The sequence below is a fragment of the Anomaloglossus baeobatrachus genome, chromosome 2 (genome assembly GCF_048569485.1).
Source record: "Anomaloglossus baeobatrachus isolate aAnoBae1 chromosome 2, aAnoBae1.hap1, whole genome shotgun sequence".
NCBI lineage: Eukaryota > Metazoa > Chordata > Amphibia > Anura > Aromobatidae > Anomaloglossus > Anomaloglossus baeobatrachus.
This window is the reverse complement of record NC_134354.1, coordinates 667231665-667258824: the sequence shown is the minus strand read 5'-3', so window position 1 is coordinate 667258824 and position 27160 is coordinate 667231665. Positions and strand designations below refer to the sequence as shown.

Below are 27160 nucleotides of genomic sequence, written 5' to 3'. Positions count from 1 at the left end.
TACATGTATCTACCTGCTAGGTTGTATGGATTTGTGCAAAATATACCTTCTTAGCAAGTTTTAATAATGTTTTTTCTTTTATTATTTTTATTTTATAATCTGTGGTTTTTTCAGTGTTGATATAATTAGCAATCCCTTTTTTCAGTAGGGTGTAAGCTGGTGTATAGGCCTTGTATAAAAAATGTAAGAGGAGATGATGTGGTAGGAGACCTCATTGTACAATCGGACTCGTTGCTAGGTTTGGTTCGTGGTTATCTACTTCCTGCATGCTATCTTGCAGCTCAGTTTCGGATTATATACGTTACAGCTTCCTTTGTCTTTAGGGTTTATGCTTTCTTTAATATCTAGATGATTTATCTTTCGACAAAAACTTGACTCTGTTTAAGACTTTACGTTTAGGCCTTGAGGGCAACTAATAGAGTGAAACCCATCATTCATGTTTAGACTGTGAGAGTAATGTCTGGGAGGGACACTGTCAGCCAGCATAGGAGCACATCTGAAACTTTCCTGTCAGTCCAGGAAGTGCACACGTGAACCGAGGAGATGCAAAGACTCACACGGTGAGAGAGGCGTACTGACAGTACTGAACTCACTAAATAGTCACACTAACTATAGAGGAGCTGTATACAGAGATATCAAACAAGGAACTGGCACAAGAAAAGACAAATGGACATCTTCTCCAAGTGACTTCAGGAAGAAGGTGTTATTCATGTGCACCTGTAGTGGGAACATAACAGGGGATGAGTGGCGAGCTTGGAAGAAGCAGAGATGGGACACAAGGGAGTTTCAGGACAGGTACCCCGAAGCACCAGAACTCAGTGGCTATTCGTGGGGAGGTAAAAAGACACAACGTGGCCAAAGTCCAGCTCTACAAACTCCAAAGACTGGTGGAAAATGTGAGTGATCAGCAGCTGAAGGCCAACCTGATGGTGGCTCTGAACAGCCTACAAGGTAAATACACAACTTTATCTTCCTACTTTGACAGCCAGCAGTTGTGGTACTCAGTTATACACTTGAGGACTTACTATTATTACTGTGTATGTGCTTTCACAAATGTGTTCTACAGAAAGGAAAGATGCTGTGGAATTTAAGGTCAATACAAACATCAGTGTAATCTAGATTATTTTTTCTGCATAATCTTAGAGATACATAGCTTGTGATAGAGCATGTACCAGCGAAAAAAAAAAAAAAAGGTATCCGTGTTGCATCTGTACCTTATATTGAAGTTATTGAGAAATTAATGTGCCGTCAACGCTATGGATGAAAGTTAGTGGGAATGTAATTTATCTTCTCAACATTATGAGATTCCAGGATTCTGCTGCTGGCCACTGGTAGACCAGATCATTTATTGTTTGCACTTGATATATACATTAGTGTTTGGGCAGTGTGTATAGATATACTATATATATATATATATATATATATATATATATATATATATATATATATAAAAAATGGTAGTTAGCCGCTGCTAAAGCTGTCCTACAGATGCAGAAGCAGAGAGCCATCTGTCAATGACTGCCACATTCTCCAGATAGAAGACAGAGGCAGTTTCTTACTGTTCCTGTCTTCTCAGTGATTATACAGAATACTCAAGGCTTTGTAATCACAGTATTGGTCTAAAGTAAGCAAACTGGCATATAGAAGAGCAATCAGGGAGAGTTTTTAAGACTGGCATTGCATATACCTGTCCTGTATTGGAGGAAAATGTGCAAAATATATTAAGAGGGGCACGCATCTTGATAAATTTATTGCATCATGGATTACTATAAAGATTGCTGAGCAGGCATAGATTTGTGCAGTAATTTGCAACAGTACTGATAAAAATAGCATGCCAATCTTTGCCTTGCATCACCTTTTTTAACCCTATTATTTTTTTCACTCCAGTTTTTAAAAGTATTGAGAATAAAGAAAAGTAGAACATTTGTATATAAATGTGGCGCATGACAAAATTGCCACTTTTGCATAAAAAGTACTTGAAAAGTTCCCTCCATGATGTCTAGCATGTCTAGCAATAGACACCATATCTATCACACGTTGTGCACCACTGTGGTGAATTAGTGTATGACAGTATTACAGTATCTAGTTGTGGTGGTATATTTGAGCTATTGAGTGGTAATACACAGTCTGGTGTCTCATAGACAGTGCTACAGATGCCCCAACTTGCTGCTCCAGAATTGAGTGTGTGGATGGAGTTTCCACGTGTACTGCTGGACCCAGTAGTCAAAAAGGCCCACAACATCTATAAAATTAGCTGCCTAATGTATTTATTGTACGTTAGGGATTTTATATAAGACATGCGGGGGCGTTCTGTCATAAACCTATAGAGGATAAAGTACCCCTGTACTGTTCTTGCCCTGGGTCTTCTACTATTTGTGTCTTGATTGAGCCATTCCACTATGATGATATCTTCATTTGACCTTTTACAATACTGATGGTAAATATCTTTACATAGTTTGATTCTTGACCCAATTCTTGATTGCATGGAAAATACTGATTCAGGGCTGCTTTGGTGGCCTTAGGGGGATGTATACCATATCTAGGTGGTGGTTTTAATGCTATTGCTGATGCTGTATGTAAATATTTCTAAACCTTTTGGATTGATATATAAACCATCAAGACTGATGAGGACATCCTGATTAGGCTGCTTTCACACTACGTTTTTTTAACATGCGTCATGAACGTTTTTTTGCTGTAAAAGTAAATCCTGCTTTTACAAAGAAAAACGCATGCAAACGCATGTGTTATTTTGCAGGATCCTGCCACTTGAAGTTTATGGGCGGGAATTGAAGTCATGTGATCGGGAGTGAGGGGAACTGAACGTGATAGACTGGGAGCTGGCATCTGACAACTGCAGACGCTGTTAACCAAGGTAAACATCGGGTAACTAAGCGAAGTGCTTTGCTTGGATACCCGATATTTACCTTGGTTACGAGCGTCCGTAGCTGCTAGGAGCCAGGCTGCCTGCTCCCTGCACACGTAACCAAGGTAAACATCAGGTAACTAAGCAAAGCGCTTTGCTTGGTTACCCGATATTTACCTTGGTTACGAGCGTCCACCGCTCTCAGGCGGGGGGAGAGAGAGGAGAGAGAGGGAGGGGGAGAGAGGGAGGGGGAGACAGAGACTGATCACGCCAGGTTGGTTTCTGGGCATGCTCAGTAGAGCAAGCAGGATCCTGTCTATCAGCATGCCAGCGTTCACATGCGTTTGCGTGCAGTATAGTCAGGATCCAGTGAAAAACAGTATTTGGACGCAGCTCAAAAACGCTACAAGTACCGTTTTTGAAAAAAGTTAAAAAACTGCAAGTCGCTGGATCCTCACTATAACGCACGCAAACGCAGGTGAACGCATGTTGATGCGAGTCCATTGAAAATGCATTGAAATGAAAACGCATTTGGATCCGTTTTTGCGTTAAAAAACCGTTCATGACGCATGTTAAAAATACGTAGTGTGAAAGCAGCCTTAGTGGATTATACTTCACATGTTCTTGTTTTACACAGAATAACATGTTCGGATCTGCTGTGTGCATGTGCGGCTGAGATACCTGTCCACATATTATTCACATATAGCGATATGGAAGATGCTAGTAATGTTGTTTCCTTCTGATCTTTTTAAGAAGAAATGGATGGTGATAAAGCTAATGCATTTTTTATGAGGTTGTTATGAATAGACATTGTGAAGATATTGGAAGGGAGTAGTAAAAATATTACTTAGCCTTTTAATGATCTATCCCCGCTGTGGCTCTTCATTTTATCTCCTATGTATCAGTGTGCGCTGCCCTGTATTATGAATGATTGTGCAGTCACATAAGCGATGCTGCCAGATGCCACTGTGAAGAGACAACGTGCACGATTTACCAAGTAAGAGCCGAATCCACAAGTACATGTCCGCATCACAGCTCCATACAACCTCCAAATTGTAAACTTCTATGGGCATAGCTAGGGGTTGCGCTTAAGGGGGGCGAAACATCTGAGTGGGCCCCTAACCAGCTAACCATGGGTACCACTACGGTGGTGCAGTCTAATCATGGGTAAAAGAGAACATTAGCACATGACCGTGCTGTTACTGAAAATATATCTCTACACTAAGGTGAACACCGATATTACTGCCATATGGTGACCGTACAATGGAAGATACCAATCCTGGAGAACATACAAGCTATTACAATGCAGTTACATATGGTGACTTACAGCTGACGTTCTTTCTGATGGAGTCTTTCACTTTTTGTTTTTTGTTTTTTTGGGGGTTTTTTTTCATCTGGCCCAGACCAACATAACAACTTCTTCCAGTCATGAGTCGTCTGCAGAGATTACATCAAAAACACATTTGACTTCTCACATTTCCAGCACCGTCCTCATCTATTCTCAACCTGCACAAACTCCTCATCCTATACTCCAATACAGAGCTGCTTCTGCCATATGTATCTCTATTACTGATCGCCTTAGTAAAATGCCTCCTTTGTGCCCTCTAGAAGTTAAAATTACCCACCTAGAAAATATGAATATGTCGCGGGCGGAGGGGTTAGGAACGCCGCTCGCCTGGGAATCGCTGGCGCTTGGGTCCGGTGCTTCTGCTCCTCGGTGGCTCGAGCACGGGGCCGGACCCGGGGCTCGAGCAGCGCCTCCTCGCCCACGAGTGAAAGGGGAGGGAAGGTTGGTTGGTGATGGGATGTCGGTTGTGACGCCACCCACGGGGTTGTGGTGATGGTGGGCACAACCGCTGCTGGTGACGGGGGTTCCCGGGAGCGATGGCGGAGAGCAGCTGAGGTGTTGGCCCCTCCGTGGGTAGGGGCTGTTGGTCCCGGGGGCCCCAGTTGGGGAGTAGCGAGGAGGGGATAGGTGCAGGTGCCGATGCGGGGAGGCAGCGCGGACGGGGGGCAGCGTTACGGTGCAGCGCGGTGCCGGATGGCACTGGTGTACTCACTTAGGTAGACAAGAACAGAGTCACTGGTAAACCAAACGGCTGGATGGACGGGGACCGCAGTCGGCTGCGGTGTCTTCACTCTCCCCGGACGGGTTGATGGTGGCTGTCGTTCCCTGCATCTATGTGTAAGTGTTTGACCCCTATGGATTCCCACAGGTAGCCCGCTCCCCGGCTTGTACGTGTCAGGAGAGCCCGTTTTGCCCGCATGCGCTGGCCCTTGGATCTCTGACCATTGGCGGTGGCTCTTATCCGGACGGGTTGGGCTGTTGCCTTCTGACGGGACTTGGTTGGGAATGAACCCCTGAGGTCCAGACCGCAATCAGAGAATTCGACCTTTACGGCGGCTTCCGAGCCTAGTCGGGGTCTGAGTACCCTGCCTTGGTGCTTGGCTTCAATCTGCTCCCTGGTTCGGTACCAGCGGGCCACCGCCCGACCCCGGTCCTACGGTTCCGCAGACCTCCACCCACTCCTGCAGACGGCCACCACCATCTGCCGACCTTGCTGATGGTGCCTGGGCTCCAACTCAGACACACACAGTCTCTGCTCCTCTCACTTCCACCTCTCCACTTCACTTCCTCACACTCAACTCCCCACAGAACTAGCTGACTTTTCCCGCCTCCAGGCCTGTGAACTCCTCGGTAGGTGGGGCCAACCGCCTGGCTCCGCCCCACCTGGTGTGGACATAAGACCCTGGAGGGAGGCAACAAGGGTTTTGTTTGACTGGTGTTCCTGACCTGGGAGGGGGTGTGTGTGTGTCGCGGGCGGAGGGGCCGCGCTCGCTACGCTCGGGTCCGGGGCTTCTGCTGCTGCTGCTCGGTGGCTCGAGCGGTGGGCCGGACCCGGGGACTCGAGCAGCGCTCCTCACCCACGAGTGAAAAAGGGGGTGGTTTGTTTGGGGAGATAGTTCATGACGCCACCCACGGGTCGTGGTGATAATGGGCACCACCGCTGCTGGTGACGGGGATCCCGGGAGCGATGGCAGGGAGCAGCTAGGATGTTGGTTCCCCCTCCGTGGGTAGGGGTTGGTGATCCCGGGGCCCGGTGGTGTAATGGGGAGGCTGGAAGGCTGGGGTGCAGGGTTGCAGGGGCAGCGCGGCGCGGTGCCGGATGGCACTGTGGTACTCACTCAGGCACAGATTCACAGAGTCTCTGGTAAACCAAACGGCTGGATGGACGGGTCCCGCAGCCGGCTGCAGTGTCTTTGCTCTCCCCCGACAGGTTGATGGTGGCTGTCTTTCCCTGCACCTGTGTAGAATGTGTTGACTCCAATGGTTTCCCAACGGTTGTCCGCTCCCCAGCATATATGTACCGAAGGAGCCCGTTTTGCCCGCAGGCGCTGGCCCTTGGATCTCTAGCCTATGGCGGTGGCTTTTTATCCTCACTGTGTGGACTGTTGCCTTCTGTCGGGTCTTGGGTGTTAGGAAACCCCTGGGGTTCCGGTCACTCTCGGATTTGACCGTTGTCGGTGGCTCCCAGCCTAGTCGGGGTCCGATGGCCCTGCCTTTGTGCTTAGCTTCACTCCGCTCCCCGATTTGGTACCGGCGGGCCACCGCCCGACCCCGGTCATACGGTTCCGCAGAGGTCCACTAACTCCTGCAGACGGCCACCACTGTCTGCCGACCTTGCTGACAGTGCCTGGGCTCCTACCCAGACACTAGCAGTTTCTTCTCTCCAAACTCAACTCCTCACTCCATTTCCACTGAACTCCAAACTGAACTACTCAACAGAACTAACTTTTTCCCGCCTCCAGGCCTGTGAACTCCTCGGTGGGTGGGGCCAACCGCCTGGCTCCGCCCCACCTGGTGTGGACATCAGACCCTGGAGGGAGGCAACAAGGATTTTGTTTGACTGATGTAAACTATCCAGGGGAGGGGGTGTGTGTGATGTTATTTCTGTGACTACCTGGCTAGTCCAGGGCGTCACATGTGTATGTGATGTTATTCTGTGACCACTAGGGTCCAGGGCATCACAAATACACTAGAAAATGGTACCCACATTTTGCCCCCTAGAAAGTAATAATGCCCAGGTGCACTCATTTCACAATCACAATCCTCTATAGCAATAATGCTTCTTAAATGTCCACTTAACATTTCATAATGTCTTCTGAGCCCCCCATATTGTATATAGTTTTACTCTACATAGCATGTTAGATACACAGAATGATGGGAGGCACAGTAGCCCCCCATTGTATGATGATTCCAGCAGCCCCTCCACTTTATGAAAGCCCTCAGTAGCCCTACCCACACTCTGTGATGGCCCTCAGTACTTCCTCCCCCCCACACTGTATGGATGGCCCCAAGTATTTACCCCACACTGTATCATGGCCCCCAGTATTTCCCTCACACTGTAATATGGCCCCCAGTATTTTTACCACACTGAAATATATAGCCCTCAGTATTTACCTCACACTGTAATATGGCCCCCAGTATTTTTATCACACTTAAATTTATAGTTCTCTGTATTTACCCCACACTGTATTATGGCCCCAAGTATTTCCCCCCACACTGTAATATGCCCTCAATATTTCCGTTACACTGTGATATGCCCTCACTATTTCCCCCACACTGTAATATGCCCCAGTATTTCCCCCACACTGTATCATTACCCCAGTATTTACCTCTTACTGTAATATGGCCCCCAGTATTTCACCCATACTATATCCTGGCCCCCAGTATTTCCCTCAGGCTGTATAATTACCCCAGTATTTCTCCTACACTTTATTATGGCCCTCAGTATTTCCCTCACACTGTAATATGGCCCCCAGTATTTTTACCACACTGAAATATATAGCCCCAGTATTTCCCTCACACTGTAATATGGCCCCCAGTATTTTTCCCACACTGAAATATATAGCCCCCAGTATTTACCTCACACTGTAATATGGCCCCCAGTATTTTTCCCACACTGAAATATATAGCCCCCAGTATTTACCTCACACTGTAATATGGCTGAAGTGATGGCCCAGGGGCGCCTCTGGCTGTGTAGTCGCGGCACCGGAGAGTTCAAAGCACACCCCTGATTCCATCACTCCTTCAATGTTGGGGACTAGCTTGATGGGACAGTGTGTGACGGTGTCTTCGTCTGATGGTGCACAAATAGTCTTCAGGCAAAAGTTGGTGAAAATAAAAGATGACATTTATTGGCACAATGCAATCCGGTCAGCAGAATTTGGCACTTTCTGTGGAGCTGGGGACAACCTGCCCAAACGCGCCCTCTGGTGGGGATATGCCCTGGGTACTCCGCTTCTCCGGGCTCCCACTCCTAAGTCAAGCACACACTGGACCCACACCAGCGGAATCAGACCTTGAGGTTGCGTCCTCCTCCGTAACTCCGACGTCCCCTGATGTTCCGCTCATACACACTGCCACCGATGATCACACACTGCTGTCCCGGATCCGACTACCTTCCACACACACCGACCTTCCCTAGACATCCAGCCGACTCCTCCTTCCCCGGTGGCAACAGCAGTCCCACCCGGCCACTAGGGGGTGCCCTAACACTACAACATATTACAATACACTTTTATTAAAACAGCTTTAACAATTCCGGGTTGACTATGCTGGTACTGGTAGGGGGTAGGCCCACCCACTACATGGCCCCCAGTATTTTTACCACACTTAAATATATAGTTCTCTGTATTTACCCCACACTGTAATATGGCCCCCGATTTTTCCTCTACACTGTATGAAGGCCACTGGTATTTCCCTCATACTGTATGATGGCCCTCAGTATTTCCCCCACACTGTAAAATGTCCCCTAGTATTTCACCCATAGTGTATTATTGCACCTGATATTTCCCCCATAGTGGAATATGGTACCTAGTATTATCCCCACTCGGTATTATGGCCCTCAGTAGCCCCCCCAGGAAAAACAACATACAAATTGCTTATACTCACCTACCCATGGAATCTGAGGTGTCCACCAGCAGACATGGCCAAGGTATAGGAGGACCCACATGTCATTGTGCCGGAGCCTGCAGAGTCCCAGCGTGATGATATCTCCATATCCTTGCATTGTCTGTGAGTCTCCCTGCTGTTCTGTAGACCACTGCGTACACCGGTACGGTGTACAGTAGCAGTATTTCCGAGTGGTTCCCATCTGCCCCCTGGTAGCTATGCTGCTTGGTACAAAGGAACCTCTGGATGCCTCTCACTTCATAGAGGGGGGTTTTTATGTCTTTTATTAAACGTCACCTTATGGAACAATAACTGTAGGCAACAATATTTCTTACACACTGTGTCTCACGAAGCACGATGCAGCTGTACATATGAGTCCTTGCAGCTACACTTTGTGCATGAAGACCTATATTTAATAATTTCTGTATATTTCTTTAAACAGAGTTATATTTCTGTTTCAACTTTGTCCATCGAATCATCGAAAACTTTTTTTTCAGAATTGCCAACTTTTTGAGTTGGATGTACTGTACAAGAAAAAAATCCAATATAGAGGCCGAAGCTAATGTTTTTCAAAGACCCATGGCACTACCATGCTCCTATCTTGTCCCGTTGACTGCACCTTAGTACTACATCACAAAAGTGCATTTGGATGCCTGGATAATCCAAACATCATAATGTAGACAAAAAGACTGATGACACTCCCATAGAGAGTGGCGTCAGTCTTTTTGTCTAGATTATGGGGTCATGCCTTCTGACTGTGCACCCCTCCCCCATTAGCCAGAGGTGATTTTATTCTCTAGTAGCAGGTTCCTATTTGCCCATACAAATGGAGGTTTTTAAACCCAGAGAGAGAGTTCAGTATAGTGTAGGTACCCAGTAATATGAGATTGCCTTGATGTGGCTACTGAGCAGATATAGAAATGGCCATTTTGTATGCTAAATATCTCAATTTTTGCTTGATTTCCCTTGGCAGTAATGCATGTCTTTATTCTTACATTCATGGTTTGCATGTTTTAGCATTTCAGAGTCCAACTGTCTTTTTTTGTCATCCAAGCATCAACTACAAAAAACATTCCAAAAGTACTGCTTTCTTGAAGGCTTCAGCTATTGAAAGATGAGAATCCCTTATTCTGGGAGCCTTCTGGACATTTCAGCAGATTTTGCAATCAGTGGTTTACAACCGCTCTTATCGCAAGAGCCAGATTCAGTTCAGAAAGATAGTGGGGAGCCACATTATATATGAAGAACTGGTAGAAGATGTAGAAACCATTTAACAAAGCAGCATAGTACTTGAAAACTTCAAACTTGATAGTTTATCAGCAAATTCTATATTGAGATTTCCTTATCTTTCATTGCTGAATATATTATTTATTGTCCCAGGTCCCAGTAGCTGCGTTCCTTGGCCGACTGTGTAATACACCTGACACCTGTTGTGTGTTGAGAGCGCTCAGCTTCTGAGCCTGCTCCACACACAGGAATGTAATCAATGACATTAGGATTAGCGATGAGCGAGCGCTACCATGCTCGGGTGCTTGGTACTTGTTAAGATCAATTGGATGCTCAGATAGGTGTGACTCTGTAAGGGGGTGTAAGGCTCGGCCGCCCCAGACCTGCATGTCTACTGTAAAAACCAAGGAGAAAAATTGTATGAAAAATACCCTGAATATAAATAAATAAATTGCAAGTGCTTAATAACAGGGTACTTAGTGTATACATTTTTGCAAAAAGGTAAAAAGCTGTCTCACCTCGTCATGGTGTACCCATCTGAGACAGTCCCTAACCTACTGAAGTTAAAAACATTATCAATACCTGACTTGTGTCATGTCAGAACTCCAATATGGATGGTGGCAAGTGGTTAGCTGTGTCCCAGATAAAATACACAGCAAAGTGAGACGCAATCAGCTGTTCAGTCTCAGTACTAGGAGGGCTGCGCCCCCAACTTGCAACCAAGCAAGAAAACATACAAAAAACACAAAAACCTGAGCTGAAACAATGTTCAGTAAACATGCAACATTAAGCATGTGAATTGCAGCCTTAAGACTAGAAAAAACCAAGGAGAAAAATTGTATGAAAAATACCCTGAATATAAATAAATAAATTGCAAGTGCTTAATAACAGGGTACTTAGTGTATACATTTTTGCAAAAAGGTAAAAAGCTGTCTCACCTCGTCACGGTGTACCCATCTGAGACAGTCCCTAACCTACTGAAGTTAAAAACATTATCAATACCTGACTTGTGTCATGTCAGAACTCCAATATGGATGGTGGCAAGTGGTTAGCTGTGTCCCAGATAAAATACACAGCAAAGTGAGACGCAATCAGCTGTTCAGTCTCAGTACTAGGAGGGCTGCGCCCCCAACTTGCAACCAAGCAAGAAAACATACAAAAAACACAAAAACCTGAGCTGAAACAATGTTCAGTAAACATGCAACATTAAGCATGTGAATTGCAGCCTTAAGACTAGAAAAAACCAAGGAGAAAAATTGTATGAAAAATACCCTGAATATAAATAAATAAATTGCAAGTGCTTAATAACAGGGTACTTAGTGTATACATTTTTGCAAAAAGGTAAAAAGCTGTCTCACCTCGTCACGGTGTACCCATCTGAGACAGTCCCTAACCTACTGAAGTTATTACTGCATGTCTACTGTGTATAAAACGTATTGTCTAAAGTTTGTTATGGTGTAATGTGTTTAAACGGCCAATAGGTGGCCACAATGTGTGAGCTGCTTCCTTGGTACTCCCGTGCTAGAGAGCGTTAGTGAAGGGGAGGGGCTAAGTTTGAAAAAGAGCGATTAAGGAGTCAGTTGGTGTGAGGAGAGTCCCTGAGGGAGAGGAATTGACTATGTCTGTGAGAGGCGTGGTGGAGGAAAATCTCAATAACTTTAATTTTGCATGACTTTGTGGGTCGAATCCGGGTGCCGGATACGCAGTACGGCCCAGGTGGTGGACATTCCCTGGTGGATACTTAACGAATCCCCTCAGTCAGCGGAAGGTCAGTTGGCCTTTGAGAGAGGAGTAGGTCATGACTGACCGGAAAGACTGTTGATTCTGCCATGAAGAGTGAAGCTGAAGAGGAGGAAGAGGAGCTTAGGGACCCCAATAAGAGCCCAAGTACCAGGGAAGCGGTCAACTGGAAAAATGTACAAATTAAGAGTGGCTCCGGTTGTTAATTTCAACGACCGAAGAGGAAAGCCAGAGCATATGTTCAAAGGACGGTATTTATTAAGGATGATATCCCCTGTAACTAGAAAGCGATGTGCTCACCACTGGTGAGATGTTACAAGTAAACAGATGGTTTTGTTCAGAAACGTCTTTGTCAGTCTGTGGTGTTTGAGGGCAGTGGGATCTGCTGCAACTGGCAGCTGGGAAGTGGTCCTGAAGATGGCACAAGCCCTGGCCTCTGGCCTGCAAGTAAGTGCCCCGCACTACAAGTTCCAGCAACCCTTCCCCTTACTAGATGGGCGGACGCGGTGCAGAGAACTGTTCCAGGAATGTGCTGCAGCAAACCGGCAGTTTCTGTCACGACTACCATCGCACCCGGCCGCACATCTAACAACTTGCGCACCCGAGTATAATGGAAGTCAATGAGGGACTTGAGCGTTCTTCAGCGTTCTTTTCTTCTTTCGAGGAAAAATGCTAGAATCCCACCATTGAATTCGACTATACTCAAGTGCTCAAGTCACGCCCATCTGAGCACCGCACGAAGACCTCTTACTGAAGAATATGGAGGGGGAAGATTAAGTAGATTGTGTAGTTGTGTGACACACAACCAGTAATATAGGCGTAGTTCTGCTTCCACAGACTCCACGTGCACTAAGGCCACACGAGAAGTACCGGAACCAGAGTAAAACCATGGCAGAACCATGCTGCTGTCGGCAAAATGTACATCAGTGGATTCCAGAAGAAGAGTGGGGTTTTACTTCAAAATAATTCACCTCTCACACATTATCCATTATACTGGATCTACATTTTGTCTACATCAGTGTGGTTCTTCTTCCACGGTTTTATTACTTCTCAACAGAGCAAGAATGACTGACAAATGATGAGATGAAGTTAGCAGTTGATGAATGGCTCATGGCTGTATGCTAGTAAAAGGCAGTAGAGCTGGCACAGGGTAATCCGAATTCACCAATAGTCTGAAGTGGAGGAGCCAAACACAGTGCCCCTACAGACTTTTAACAGCTTCTCTTCTGTCATCTACACCTCTTGGTAAGTGCCGAGCTGCCCTGTTCCAGCAGTAATGCACCAGGTTAGCCAACAGCCACAAGACACACATCGGGGGCCAACGAGCCAGAAGTTTGAAACACCTGGTGTAAGTAGATGTTCCAAGATTAAGTGGGGAAGGATGCTAAAAAGTGTTAGAAAGTTATGTACCATAGACCTGAAGAACTAGGCAGTCCGTAGTAAAGTTGAGATGATATCTATTAGCAATCCAATACACATGGTAATTGTGCATACAACGTTTCGGTCAATAACATAGACCTTCTTCAGATTCATGGATTGCATTTGGAAATGGCCTGTAAGATAGAAGGAGCTAGTGGAAAAGTGGTGTGACCGCACTGGTGGTGAGGAAAGATATATAAAGCCAGAAGACTTACCTGATATAATTAAAAAAATAAATTGCTTGGTCCATCTTCCTTAGTGGTGAAGGCGTTAGTAGAAGTGAAAGCCTTTATCCAGATCTATGGGACAGTATGTTATTGGTTAGAAGAAGGTGGAATCGATTGAGAAGATATGAGCTTTATTTCCAAACATTAATTTGTTCACATATTGTTGCTGTAGCTAAATTAATATTAATTAACAGTTTGTAAGATCATTTCCCCCCATCGTATTTATGTGCATGCAGTTTTTTAAAAGTTAAATCCACGGACACCTGTATATCTTCTAACTTGCTCCCTTCCTCAAAATTAGGATTTAATCACATGCAATTGAGGCATTAAGTGCTCGGGGCATGATATAGCACTTGGCTAGGCTTTGCCAGCTGAGAATGCTGCCCTGCCCAACACCAGTTTGTCTAGCTTGATTGATAGCTCACTGCCTGTGTAATATTAGGCCCCAGGCAAGAAATCAGACAGTGATATATTAATCAATCAATCAATCGAAAGAGGCTAGTGGGAGGGAAGGAAACTACCTGGGGAGGCAGAGGCTCAATGAGTGTCCTGTCATACTTAACACCTCATTTGCATATGTATTAAAATGCTAATTACTCATACTCAGGAATGTAGCAACAGATAGAAGATATAAAGGTGTCAATGGATTTACATTTCAAAGACCTGCATGTCCATATATGCAGTTTGGGGGGTTGACCTTACAGACACATTCCCTTTCAGTGCTGTTTTAACAGAAAGTACATCCTAAGTGCTTGTTCTGGATTATTCAAAGTTAGTGAAAGTGTTTGAAACTTCAGACTGGAGAATTTCTTTCTGCCACCGATGAGTAAGAGCCTTATGGTTCTGTGCTGATAAAAATGACCTTTATTTAAATTGGAGCCGAGTACTTAAACTTCATAAAATGCTGATTGCACTTCTGCCAGGATTGAGGGATTGGAGATTTAGTCCAGATTTCTGTACTGAGCTGTACTGAGTGAAAAATGTCAATGTGCATTTTATTTAACCTAAAGGTAGGCATTACATCAGTAAAAAGATCACCATGCAGTGGGATATTTTTGCACATCTACATTGAATCTTTCCTACCATTGAATCTTTCCTACTGTTTATCTGACCACAGCTGATCAAAAACAGGTGTTCAGCATTGTGAAAAATAATATAGATTTCACATTTTTTTATGGCATCTGTTTTTGGCTCTTTTTTATTTTGCTACATTGATTTTTTTTTCAATCCCTATAGCCCCTTCATGACCGAGGATGTAACGGTATGTCCTAAATCATGAAGGGGTGATCCCCACACATGTCTGCTGATTTGTACAGCAGACATGTGTGCCTCACAGGCGCAGGTGGATCCGCGATCCACCCACGCCTATTAACCCCTTAAATCGCGCTGTCAAAATGTGACAGCTCAACGTAAATGCTTGCCGCAGGGAACGCGCCTTTCCACACCGTCATTGGAAGCCCCGTGATGCGATCACGGAGAACTGATGGTTGTCATGGTAGCACAGGGTCATGTAAAGACTCTGGTCACTATCATGATGTATTTCCTGTTAGAGCCGACAAAGTGCTGGCTGTAACAAGAACGGAGCATTTCTCGGCTGTAACAAGAACAGAACATTTCTCCTGATCAGGAGAAATGAATGAGTGAATGAGCGATCAGACTGCTGATCCTTATATTCCCCTAGGGGGACTAGTAAAATAAAAAAAAAAGTAAAAAAACCCATAAAAGTTCAAATCCCCCTCATTTGCCCCATTGAAAATTAAAGGGTTAAAAAAAATAAAAATATACAAACATTTGGTATTGCTGAGTTTAGAAATGCCCGATCTATCAAAATATAAAGTCAATTAATCTGATCGATAAACGGCGTAGCGGGCAAAAATTTTTTTGGTCATCGCAAATTTTGCGCAAAATAACAGGCGACCAAAGCGTAGCATCTGCACAAAAATGGTAGCATTAAAAACGTCAGCTCGACTTCCGGCTCCTGCGCTGATCATGTAGGACACAGGACGCCTGAGCTCTGTCATTCCCTGCAGCTCTGACATATATACCAGACAACCCACCAGCCTCCCCCGCTCCATACCACCGGTGAGTGAAGTTGCTGCATGCAGGGAAGCTCATGGGGAGCCGTGGAGATAATCACTTGAAACAGCACGTTGAACTTCGCTCTCCCCCTCCCTCTCAAGATCTGGCAGCGTGATAAAGATGGCGCCAGAGCCTGCCCTGCACTAAAATCAGATCTGTACACAGAGAGCAGGACGCAGCTGACGGCTTACCTTGCACTCACTCCCCCAGCACTAAACAGTTAACTGACAGCAGAATAATAAATCTCCTGGAGTCCTTATAAGATATCAGCAGCAAACAACGCTACTGACAAGTTCTGCAAAGAGCAGAGTTAAAAAGCAGGGAATCCCTGGGCCCTTCCCCCATCCTGTCCAGACCTGTGCATAAGCAGGTGCTGAATCTCTAGGCATACAGAATCAGTGCAAAGCTCTGGAGAAAGTGAAAGAAGCTGAAGGAGGGAAGTTTAAACATACATCCCTGCAAAGTTACAGGACAGTGAGAATTCATATAACTCTGGCAGGGGGGAGAAAGGGGTGAAAGTGAGAATAAACAAAAGGGGGAGCAGAATCAAGATTTGTCTGACAACCCACACTAAAGGCCCCGTCACACTAAGCAACATCGCTAGCAACATCACTGCTAACGAACAACTTTTGTGACGTTGCTAGCGATGTTGCTGTGTGTGACATCCAGCAACAACCTGGCCCCTGCTGTGAGGTCGTTGGTTGTTGCTGAATGTCCTGGGCCATTTTTTAGTTGTTGCTGTCCCGCTGTGAAGCACAGATCGCTGTGTGTGACAGCGAGACAGCAACAACTAAATGTGCAGGCAGCAGGAGCTGGCTTCTGCGGAGGCTGGTAACCAATGTAAACATCGGGTAACCAAGAAGCCCTGTCCTTGGTTACCCGATATTTACTTTTGATACCAGCCTCCGCCGCTCTCACTATCAGTGCCGGCTCCTGCTCTGTGCACATGTAGCTGCAGCACACATCGGGTTAATTAACCCGATGTGTGCTGTAACTAGGAGAGCAAGGAGCCAGCGCTAAGCATTGTGCGCTGCTCCCTGCTCTGTGCACATGTAGCTGCAGCACACATCGGGTTAATTAACCCGATGTGTGCTGTAACTAGGAGAGCAAGGAGCCAGCGCTAAGCATTGTGCGCTGCTCCCTGCTCTGTGCACATTTAGCTGCAGCACACATCAGGTAATTAACCCGATGTGTGCTGTAACTAGGAGAGCAGGGAGCCAGTGCTAAGCATTGTGCGCTGCTCCCTGCTCTGTGCACATTAGGTGCAGCACACATCAGGTAATTAACCCGATGTGTGCTGTAACTAGGAGAGCAAGGAGCCAGCGCTAAGCATTGTGCGCTGCTCCCTGCTCTGTGCACATGTAGCTGCAGCACACATCAGGTAATTAACCCGATGTGTGCTGTAACTAGGAGAGCAAGGAGCCAGCGCTAAGCATTGTGCGCTGCTCCCTGCTCTGTGCACATTTAGCTGCAGCACACATCAGGTAATTAACCCGATGTGTGCTGTAGCTAGGAGAGCAAGGAGCCAGCGCTCAGTGTGCGGTTGGTTACCCGATATTTACCTTAGTTACCAAGCGCAGCATCTTCCACGCGGCGCTGGGGGCTTGTCACTGGTTGCTGGTGAGCTCACCAGCAACTTGTGTAGCGACGCTCCAGCGATCCCTGCCAGGTCAGGTTGCTGGTGGGATCGCTGGAGCGTCGCAGTGTGACATCTCACCAGCAACCTCCTAGCAACTTACCAGCGATCCCTATCGTTGTTGGGATCGCTGGTAAGTTGCTTAGTGTGACTGGACCTTAAATCAGTGTCAAAACTTACGTCCCTTCATTCACTATTTGATGGAAAGGTACCTGCTGCGCAGAAGCTCCAAAACACAAAATCCTCATACATCCAGCATACAGTGTGAAAAAAAGATTGTGACTGCCCATACAGAATTAAGTGTCCCTCGGTCACCTGAAAATACTCATCAGATGGAGATGGAGGATTCCCCGGGGACCCCGGATGTATTCAAAACAATGGAGGGTATGGATTATAAGCGTCTGGCTGATGAAGTCACCAATCGTTTGCTACCTGACATCTCCGCTACAATTAAAGCATCAATAGCAACAGCTCTCAGTGCCATACAGAACCAACTTGATGAGACGGTGGAACAGGTTGCGGCTATGGAAACCAGAATGTCGACGTTAGAGGAGGACTTCAGCTCTGACCACACTACAGTCATGCGTCTGGCCAGGGAGAATCTGATCCTGAGGGACCGTGTGGACGATCTGGAGAACCGCTCCAGAAGAAGCAATTTGCGCATTGTCGGCCTGCCTGAAACATACCCGGTTGGTGAGCTACGTACATTGTGTGAATCCACTATTCCTACAACCCTGGGAGTAGCAGGAAGGAGAAAAGTGGAAAGGGTGCACCGCATTGGTCCGCCAAGGAGAGGTGATGAGAGTGAAAATAACAGACGCCCAAGACAAGTCATAATGAAATACTTGGACTTCTCCGATAAACAGGAAATATTACAGGCATACAAGAAATTGAAACATCCCTTGGAGGTGAAAGGCTCGCGCATCTTGCTCTTCGAGGATTTTTCTGCGGAGGTCACACGGCAGCGGAGGGCATTCTCATACATATGCTCTGCCTTATTTAAGAGAAATATACGCTTCCAGTTAAAGTACCCGGCAACGTTGATTATCAGACATCAGGATGGATCCTACAATTCTTTCTCAAGTCCAAAGGAGGCAGAGGCCTATATTGAGCGGATCAGCAGTCCTCGTGACCTCAGGAATTCTCCAGTACAAGGGCGCAACGACTCACTGAACTAGAGAGTGACCAAAGGGAGCTCTGTGAAGCACGCTACAGCTTCCCCGAAGGACCGGAGACAGCAAAACAAGGAACTTAAGGGAACCTGAGACAAATAGACAAATGTCGGATGTGTAAAGTTCAAGGTGGGACACCTGTTTTTGATTTAGGCTGGAGAAGCCGCAGTGGAAAAAGTTCAAGAAATCTGAGGCGGAGGAAAGGAAAGAGAACTTTTTTTTTTTTTCCCTTCTCTCTTTCTTTGTAGGTGGGACACTCCTTTATATTGGTTAAATGCTATACAAGTATAAGGTTGACTGAGCTTGGAAAGTGATCAGAAAAAAGTGAAGTCTGAGTATTATGGTATAGTTGGGGGGGGGGAGGGGAGGGAGATGTTTGAAATGTTTGGGGATTTTGGATTCAAGTGAAGTAGCAAAGATTTTACACAGAGTTATTATTATTACTACTACTCTCATTATTGCAAGTGAGCACTATGTTCAATTGTCTAATTGGTTGAATTTTTTTTTGGCAAGGGAGGGCAGCAAAAACATGGTAAACGAAAGGCAGGATTTCCATTTATTACATGTGCTTTATGAGAATAGTCACCTGGAATGTTAAGGGGTTACGTTCCCCCCAAAAAAGAATTAAGATATTACGCCACCTTAATCGCCTCAAACCGGACATTACGCTCCTTCAGGAAACTCATCTGGAAGGTTCAGACATGCAGAGGATGGGGAAATTGTGGGTTGGAGGAGTCTATGGGTCATCTTCAGTTAAAAGGAAAGCAGGGGTTATTACATTAGTCAGTAGGAGATTACAACATCAAGTCCTGGAAACATATGCGGACACGGAAGGTAGGGTTCAGATGGTCTCAGTGGAGATACCTGGAGGAATTTATAAAATCTTTAATATTTATGCCCCGAATGAAAACAACAAATCATTCTTTCAACGACTTGAGGCCAAAATTTTAGAACATGCCCATTTTAATCTAATAATTGGGGGGGATTTCAACTCGGTGGTATCTGTGCTAGAGGACAGGAAAAATGCTAAAGGCCCCCCAAATGTACCGCGCGGCCATGATAAAGCTATGCGTCCTCTGTTAAATGCCACGGCCTTATGGGATGCGTGGAGACTATTGCATCCTCAGGATAGGGAATTTACGCACTATTCACATGCTAATAGCTCCTGGTCTCGCATTGACTACTTCCTTATTTCAGGGAACCTGGTACGTGCGCTCCACTCAGCTACTATCCAGGATTTGGTGATTTCTGACCATGCCCCGGTGGTGCTAGACCTAGCAAACATTTATCCCAGAGGAACGGACTATCTGTGGAGATATCCTTCCTTCCTTAAAGATAACGAAGATTTTTCCTTGAAATTAAAGGAATGGTGGACGGAATTTATGGTACATAATGATCAACATAAAGACACACCTATGTTATTATGGGACACGGCGAAGGCAGTATTACGGGGCAGAACGATAGCACATGTTTCCTATTTGAAGAAAAAGGCTCATCTTAAATTTACTGAAACCTCCCATAAATTGAGGGAAGCATATACTTCTTTTCAAAAGCATCCTGATAGGGACCATAGAGATAGATGGGTAATAGCCCAAAGAGCTTTTAATGGGTGGGCGGAAAAACGGGAACAAATGGCTAGGTCAATGCAAGAAGCTACATTACATCGCTTTGGAAATAAAGCAGGGAAAATACTGGCCAACTTAGCGAAAAATAGGATTATAACTCAGGGACCCATGCAAATAAAAAATCAAAAGGGGGAGATACACAAAAACCCTAAGACAATAATTGAGACTTTAGGCACGTATTATAGAAACCTTTATTCGTCGGAAAAGCGAGACAAATTTCCCGATAATAATCTTTTATCTAAAGTGACACTACCTCGACTCACAGAAGAGCATCGCACTTTTCTGAATGCCAAAATTACGGGGGAAGAAGTATTGGGGACAAACAACTCCATGCATAATTATAAAGCCCCTGGCCCTGACGGATTTACGGGAGAATTCTATAAAACAGTAAAGGAAGAGATCTTACCTACATTACTAGAGCTGTATAATAGCATACTAGACGGTAATGCGTCTTTCCAAAATAATAACCGGGCATATATAAAATTGATCCCTAAACAGGGGAAGGACCTGAAGGATACGGGTTCGTATAGGCCCATATCACTTATCAACCTAGATATGAAGATAATGTCAAAGATTATGGCAAATCATCTAGCTATAATTCTTCCCCAAGTGATTTCCCCAGCACAGGCCGGTTTCATTCAGAAAAGATCAGGGACACTAAATATTAGAAAAGTTCTTCTTGTCCTGGATAGGGTTAACCTTCGGCCTCTGAAAGAAGAATCTCCCGCTTTGCTTACAATAGATGCCGAGAAAGCCTTTGACAATATTGAGTGGTCATGGCTTTATAGAGTTCTAGATGAAATGCGTTTTTCGGGGTCATTTTATACCTACATTAGAGAAATTTACACAAATCCGAAGGCTCAAGTTTACATTCCAGGATATCTGTCAGCCCCTTTTCCGTTACTGAAAGGAACCAGACAGGGTTGCCCCCTTTCCCCATTACTTTTTAATCTGGCTCTGGAACCATTGGTACGATTGTTATCTACACATAGCACCTTCCAGGGTATTTCTGTAAATAATAGACAAATTCAGTCAGCTTTTTTTGCGGATGACATTTTGCTTTTCCTTTCGAATCCAGCTCAGCAGGTCCCCGAGATTTTACAAATTTTGCGAGAGTTTGGAGCGTACTCAGGCTTCAAGATTAATGCGTCAAAGTGCGAGCTCCTATACCTGGGAGGGACAAATGTTCAAACACGGGAGCAGAACCCTTTTGAAGGAATTACAGTGGCTAAGTCATATATCACATACTTGGGAGTTAAAATAGGTAAGGTTCCGGCAACCCTTTATAGTCTAAACTATCCACCCCTTCTGAGCCAAATAGAGCAAGATCTTAAAAGATGGCACGACCTTCCATTGAACCTAATTGGTAGAGTCCACCTAATTAAGATGATGTCGATATCAAAATTAATGTATCATCTTCAAACACTTCCCCTGCTTCTCAAGCATAAAGATATTGTCCAGCTAAATAGAGCTTTTTCACACTTCATTTGGAGGGGGAAACGCCCTCGTATAGGGCTTAAGTAGTTGATGGCATCTAAGGTTCATGGAGGTCTGAGTTTGCCGAACATTCGGGGTTACAATATAGCCTGTTTGACTAGATATATATTGGATTGGATTAAAGGCTCTAGGCATTATTCAGCGTTGGAGCTTGAGAGAGACTATGCACAACCTTGGGATCTGGTGGCATTGCTTCATACTAGGCAGGCTAATCTCCCAGTGAAAATCAAGCACTCTTCCTTATTTAAAGACACGATTGCAGCGTGGAAGGCGTTGAGGAAAAACTACAAACTTCCCCATAAAATATCCAAATACCTGCCTATATGGGGGAATCCAGAGTTTGTGCAGGGGACAAGCAATAAGCTGTTTGAAGAGTGGAAGGTGAGGGGTATAAGGACTGTTGCTCATCTCTTGCACACCTCAGAGCCTAGATGGTTGAGTAGAGACGAAATTATAGCGCAGTATGGCCTGGTGCCTAACCAAGTAATCCAATATGACCAAGTGAGATATAGTATTATGACTCAGTTGCATGATGTGACCCAGGAGGTAGTATTTAACTCTTTTGATTGTCTGGTAAAGAACTCAATAACTTCATCATCTATCTCTTTTCTTTATGGAGCCATGCGTGATCTATTAATAGGACAGCACCCGGAAGGTTTATTTAAATCTTGGGAAAAACAATTTGAGGACCCGTCTATGGGGGTAAAAATTAGGGGAGGGTGGAATGCTCTTCGTAAATCAATTTTAAATGAGAATTGGCGAGAAACCCAATTTAGAATTATGCACAAGGCAATTTATGGTTTTAATCTCCCTCCAACAGCAACAAAGCCAGACAGGCTTACGTATTGCCCTAAGTGTAAGAGTAGTGGAACTGATCTCCTTCACGGGTTGTGGTCCTGCCCCCATTTGAGTCCATTATGGTCACAGATCAAAAGTTGTATACAAAAGGTGTGGGGTCTTGAAGTTCGGCTCTCACCTGGGTTCGCTATTTTTCACCATTGGGAGGAGGGGAACGATACCAAAAGGAAGATGACTAACCCACCCAGACTTATACATGTGATACTTCTGGCAGCCAAGAGAGCGATACTAAAAAATTGGTTGGAGTCTAGGGTCCCCGCGATTGAAGAGATTTTGGGTCAGCTCATGCATCTTCTTGAAATAGAAGGATTGGATGCAGAAAGGAGGGCGGATAGAATACGACAGCACTTTAACAAATGGAAGAAATTCATACTGGCTTATTGTACTCGGGAGGAGATAGTCAGGATTATGTCACCTTTCAAAGACACAGTCTGGTATCATACTGAAAAATTGAAGGATACATTGGATGGCTTGGAGGTGGGGGAGGAAAGGCTGAAAGCTGACTAAAAGGAGAGGGGGAAATAACCGATTTGAGTGGGACTTCTTTATTGTATGTCATTACCATGTTCACAAGGGTTCAAGGGGGGGAATGATAAGAATGATGGATTAAGGGGTCGCTGCTTTCCTTTGCTTTATCTTGCCATGTTACGGTTATTGATTTTAAAAATTGGTATGGAATTTAGGATGATCAAACATGACAATGTAATGTTGAATTTACAATGCTGAATTCGCTTATGCCAGTGTTATGTTATTGAAAAATTTGAATAAAAATATAGTTAAAAAAAAAAAAACGTCAGCTCAAGACGCAAAACATAATTTATTACTGAGCCCCATATCCCGAAAAATTAGAATGCTACAGGTCGCGGAAAATGGTGCCTTTTTTGGGACAAACTTCTGAATTTTTTTTTAACCACTTAGATAAAAGTACACCTATACATGTTTGGTGTCTACGAACTCATACCGACCTGAGGCATCACACCGAGCATTCAGTTTTACCATATGTTAAACACGGTGAATAATATATCCCAAAAACAATCGTGCAATCGCACTTTTTTTGCAACTTTTCTACATTTGCAATTTTGGCATTGTACAGTACACTATATTGTAAAACTAATGGTTTCCTACAAATGTACAACTCGTCACGCAAAAACAAGTCCTCATATTGCAAGATTGACAGACAAATAAAAAAGTTACGGCTGATTAAAGAAATCCCCTAGGGAAAGTACAGGAACAAAAATGCCACATCTAGAACATGCTGCACTTAAAAAAAAAAAAAAAAAAAATCCATTCACCAAAAAAAGGCTACCAAAGCGGCACAAAAAATATTAACTGTATTATATTTTTATAATACATTATAGACTTTAACATAATATCACTAAAATTTGCCACAAATAAAACTTTGTGGAAAACCAGTTTTAATCTGCTGAATGGTTCCTGTTACATGAGTGTGCATAAGTGCTGGAAATTTTATGGAATGCATGAGATTTCCAAAAGCTAAACACTATTAAAAGTATTGTCTAATACATTTTCTAAAACTGTGCCCTCACTTATTAGTGCTCATAACTAGGGATGATCGAATACCTCAAATATTCGGCTTCGCCCATATTCGACGAATAGGTCGCCGCTATTCGACTATTTGCGAATATTCGATGCGTAATGTAAGTCTATTCGGGCTTCCCATAGACTTTCATTGCGCATCGAATATTCGCATAGGGGCGACCTAGTCGTCGAATATTCGCGAAGCCGAATATTGCTGAATATTTGTGATATTCGATCATCCCTAATCGTAACTTTTCCTTTGACCTTTTAGAAATAAATGTTTGATCAATATTTCCTACCTACTTAGAAAATCTAATTGGTCAAGTGGATATGACTGCGAGAGCTGCGGTGCAGAAGAAATGCATCGCCAGCCTTGTTAGAGCTCGAATTTCCACTAATCCAAATGATAGGCTATACACCAGTGATGTCATGAAATAAAAAGGATGGAGCACCCAATTAAATAGGTGTCACCAGATTTCACAATACAAACCGCATATATTATTAATTACTGTAGATCTCTTAGACTTGTGAGGCTGATGTGTTTACTTTGAAAATCCATGTCAGTATGCCTGGATAATCCTTTTGGAAATTTTTCCTTTCTGATAAAATAACCAACTAATACCGTAAAATCTGTGGAATGTTTTGAGAGATTCTCATTAAATATTTGTTTAGCATTCCCAATGTTTCCATTGCGTCTTAATAAAATATTGTCTAAATTCTAAAGCATGGACGATGGAACAATGTTTATGTAAACTCATCCCAAAAGATGGTATTCTGGCAAAGGGAATCTGTCAGCGGGTTTTTGTTGTATATTGGAAAGACAGCATGCTGCAGGGGCTAACACACAGATTTCAGTAATGCGTCTCTAATCACACTGTGTTTTCCTGTTTACCTGGAATGTTTGTTTAGCATCAAAAGATTATAATTGCTTGACTAGGTCAGCTAGTCTGGCAGGCACCCTGCTGTGATTAGCAGCTCACTGTATATAGACATTGTATATACAAAGCTGGTGTGGGCGGGGGCAGCTTTCTGAGTTCTGCTGCAATGCTAATTATAAAAACTCTAATTGTGTCACAGCTGCTACACCCAGCAATCTAAGTGATACATGGTTGGAGTCAGGATCTCTTTGCCTACGTCTTCCTGCTCTCAGATGAGGTAGCAAAAACCTTCTGACAGATTCCCTTTAAATAGGCTTATTTCGCCAAGAGAAATGTTGCTAAGTATTCTAAAGTCTAGATGATACTAAGCAGCATCATTTACATGAAGAAGTTACTTACAAAGTAGTTTTGGGACCATATTGTAGACGTATGTCTGGTACTATTACATACATTGTGGTGCATCAACACCTAGTAATAACGCTGACTATATGGCCAATCATTCTTCAGTAATTTTTGACGCTTTGTATTAATCCAGGTTCCTTTTATGTAGATCTGTCACTAGATTTCACAATACAAACTGTATGTTAAAATGCTTGAATAATCCTACCTATCTGAAAGTTCTCAAAATTAATATTAAAATGAGCATTTTATAATTCTGCCAAAGCTGGACACCAGACCCTTTTTTAAAGCAACCAGTCTGATCTTTTAATTCAATCAGCATTGCAGAGTTACTGTATATCAGATGCCTTGTCCTAGTTAACACTTTCTCCTGAATTAACAAGCAGATTGTGGCAGATCTGAAATTTGGTGTAAATAGTTCTTTTTTTTTGTTTGTTTGTTTTTAAAGGGAACATGTCAGAAGATTTGGGGCCTATAAGCTACGGACACTACCACCGGGCTCTTATATACAACATTCTAACATGCTGTATATAAGAGCCCAGGCCGCTGTGTAGAACGTAAAAAGCACTTTATAATGCTTACCTAAAAGGGTCGCTAAGGTGGAGTTGGGCCATATGGGCGTCTCCGTTCTCCGGTACCAGCGCCTACTCTTTCGGCCATCTTCGTCCTCCTTTTGAGGCTTGTGTGCATGACGCGTTCTACGTCATACACACTCGCCGGTCCCGCACAGGCGCACTACAGTACTTTGATCTGCTCTTCTCAGGGCAGATGAAAGTGCACCTGTGCAGGACCTCAATGCCAGCGAGTGTGGATGACATAGGACGCATCATGCGGGGTCACGCATCAAGCCGGGGTGGCTTCAGAAGAAGGACGATATTAGATGGCTGAAAGAGGAGGCGCCGGCACCGGAGAAAAAAGACGCCCATATGACCCAACTCCACCGCACCGACCGTTTAGGTGAGTATTATAAAGTGATTTTTAGGTTCTACACAGCGGACTGGGCTCTTATATACAGCATGTTAGACTGCTGAATATAAGGTGGTGGCCGCAGCTTATAGTCACCACTTCTGGTGACAGGTTCCCTTTAAGTTAATCTTCATGGCAGTGAATGACTTACAATTTTTTGCAATTCATCTCATCAATCTTAATAAAAGTCTACATTAAAGGGAACCTGTCAGCAGAAATTTCGGCTAAAACCTAACAGATTCCCCCTCTGCAGCTCCTGGGCTGCATTCTATAAAGCTCCCTGTTATGATTGTGCCCACTTTCTGACCGAAAAAAAGTGTTTATAAAGTTGTACCTTTTTGGCTTCTGATTCTGTAAATGTGTCACGGGGGCGGGCTGCCTGATGGCCGTTATTCTGCCCCCTGGTCCTGTATGCCGCCCCCATCGCTGATTTCAATACTTCTGGACGCCGCCCACTGCTCCAGCCATCCCTGCGCATGCCCAGTGCTCATCTCTCGTGGATGAGCACTGTGCCCAGCGTCACCGCTGGTGATGTGCACGCAGGGTTAAGATTATGGGCGGTGCTGTGATGTTTATTACCAAGCAACCGCCCATAATCGCGGGACCGCGCTTTCCCCCTCGGCCTGCTTCGTTCTGCGCAAGCGCGCTGCTGCTGACCCCCACGTCACCTCCTTCCCATCTTGCCCCGAGGCAGGAAATAGATGGGAAGAGCGCGGAAGCAGGAAGCACGAAGCAGGCCGAGGGGGAATGCGCGGTCCCGCGATTATGGGCGGTTGCTTAGGAATAAACATCACAGCACCGCCCATAATCTTAACCCTGCGTGCACGTCACCAGCGGTGACGCTGGGCACAGTGCTCATCCACGAGAGATGAGCACTGGGCATGCGCAGGGATGGCTGGAGCAGTGGGCGGCGTCCAGAAGTATTGAAATCAGCGATGGGGGCGGCATACAGGACCAGGGGGCAGAATAACGGCCATCAGGCAGCCCGCCCCCGTGACAGATTTACAGAATCAGAAGCCAAAAAGGTACAACTTTATAAACACTTTTTTTCGGTCAGAAAGTGGGCACAATCATAACAG

The 27160-nt window shown here is 44.7% G+C and overlaps 1 protein-coding gene across 2 annotated transcripts in view; it reads left to right on the top strand.

Annotated features, from left to right (window-relative positions):
- Positions 1-527: 527 nt before the first annotated feature.
- AGAP2 (ArfGAP with GTPase domain, ankyrin repeat and PH domain 2) overlaps positions 528-27160 on the top strand; it is a 547732-nt gene continuing 521099 nt past the window's right edge. For both annotated transcript variants that reach the window (XM_075337106.1, XM_075337105.1), the window contains exon 1: positions 528-951. In XM_075337106.1, the coding sequence (XP_075193221.1) occupies positions 741-951 (211 nt within the window). In that variant the 5' untranslated portion in view covers positions 528-740. The remainder of the gene's footprint in view (positions 952-27160) is intronic.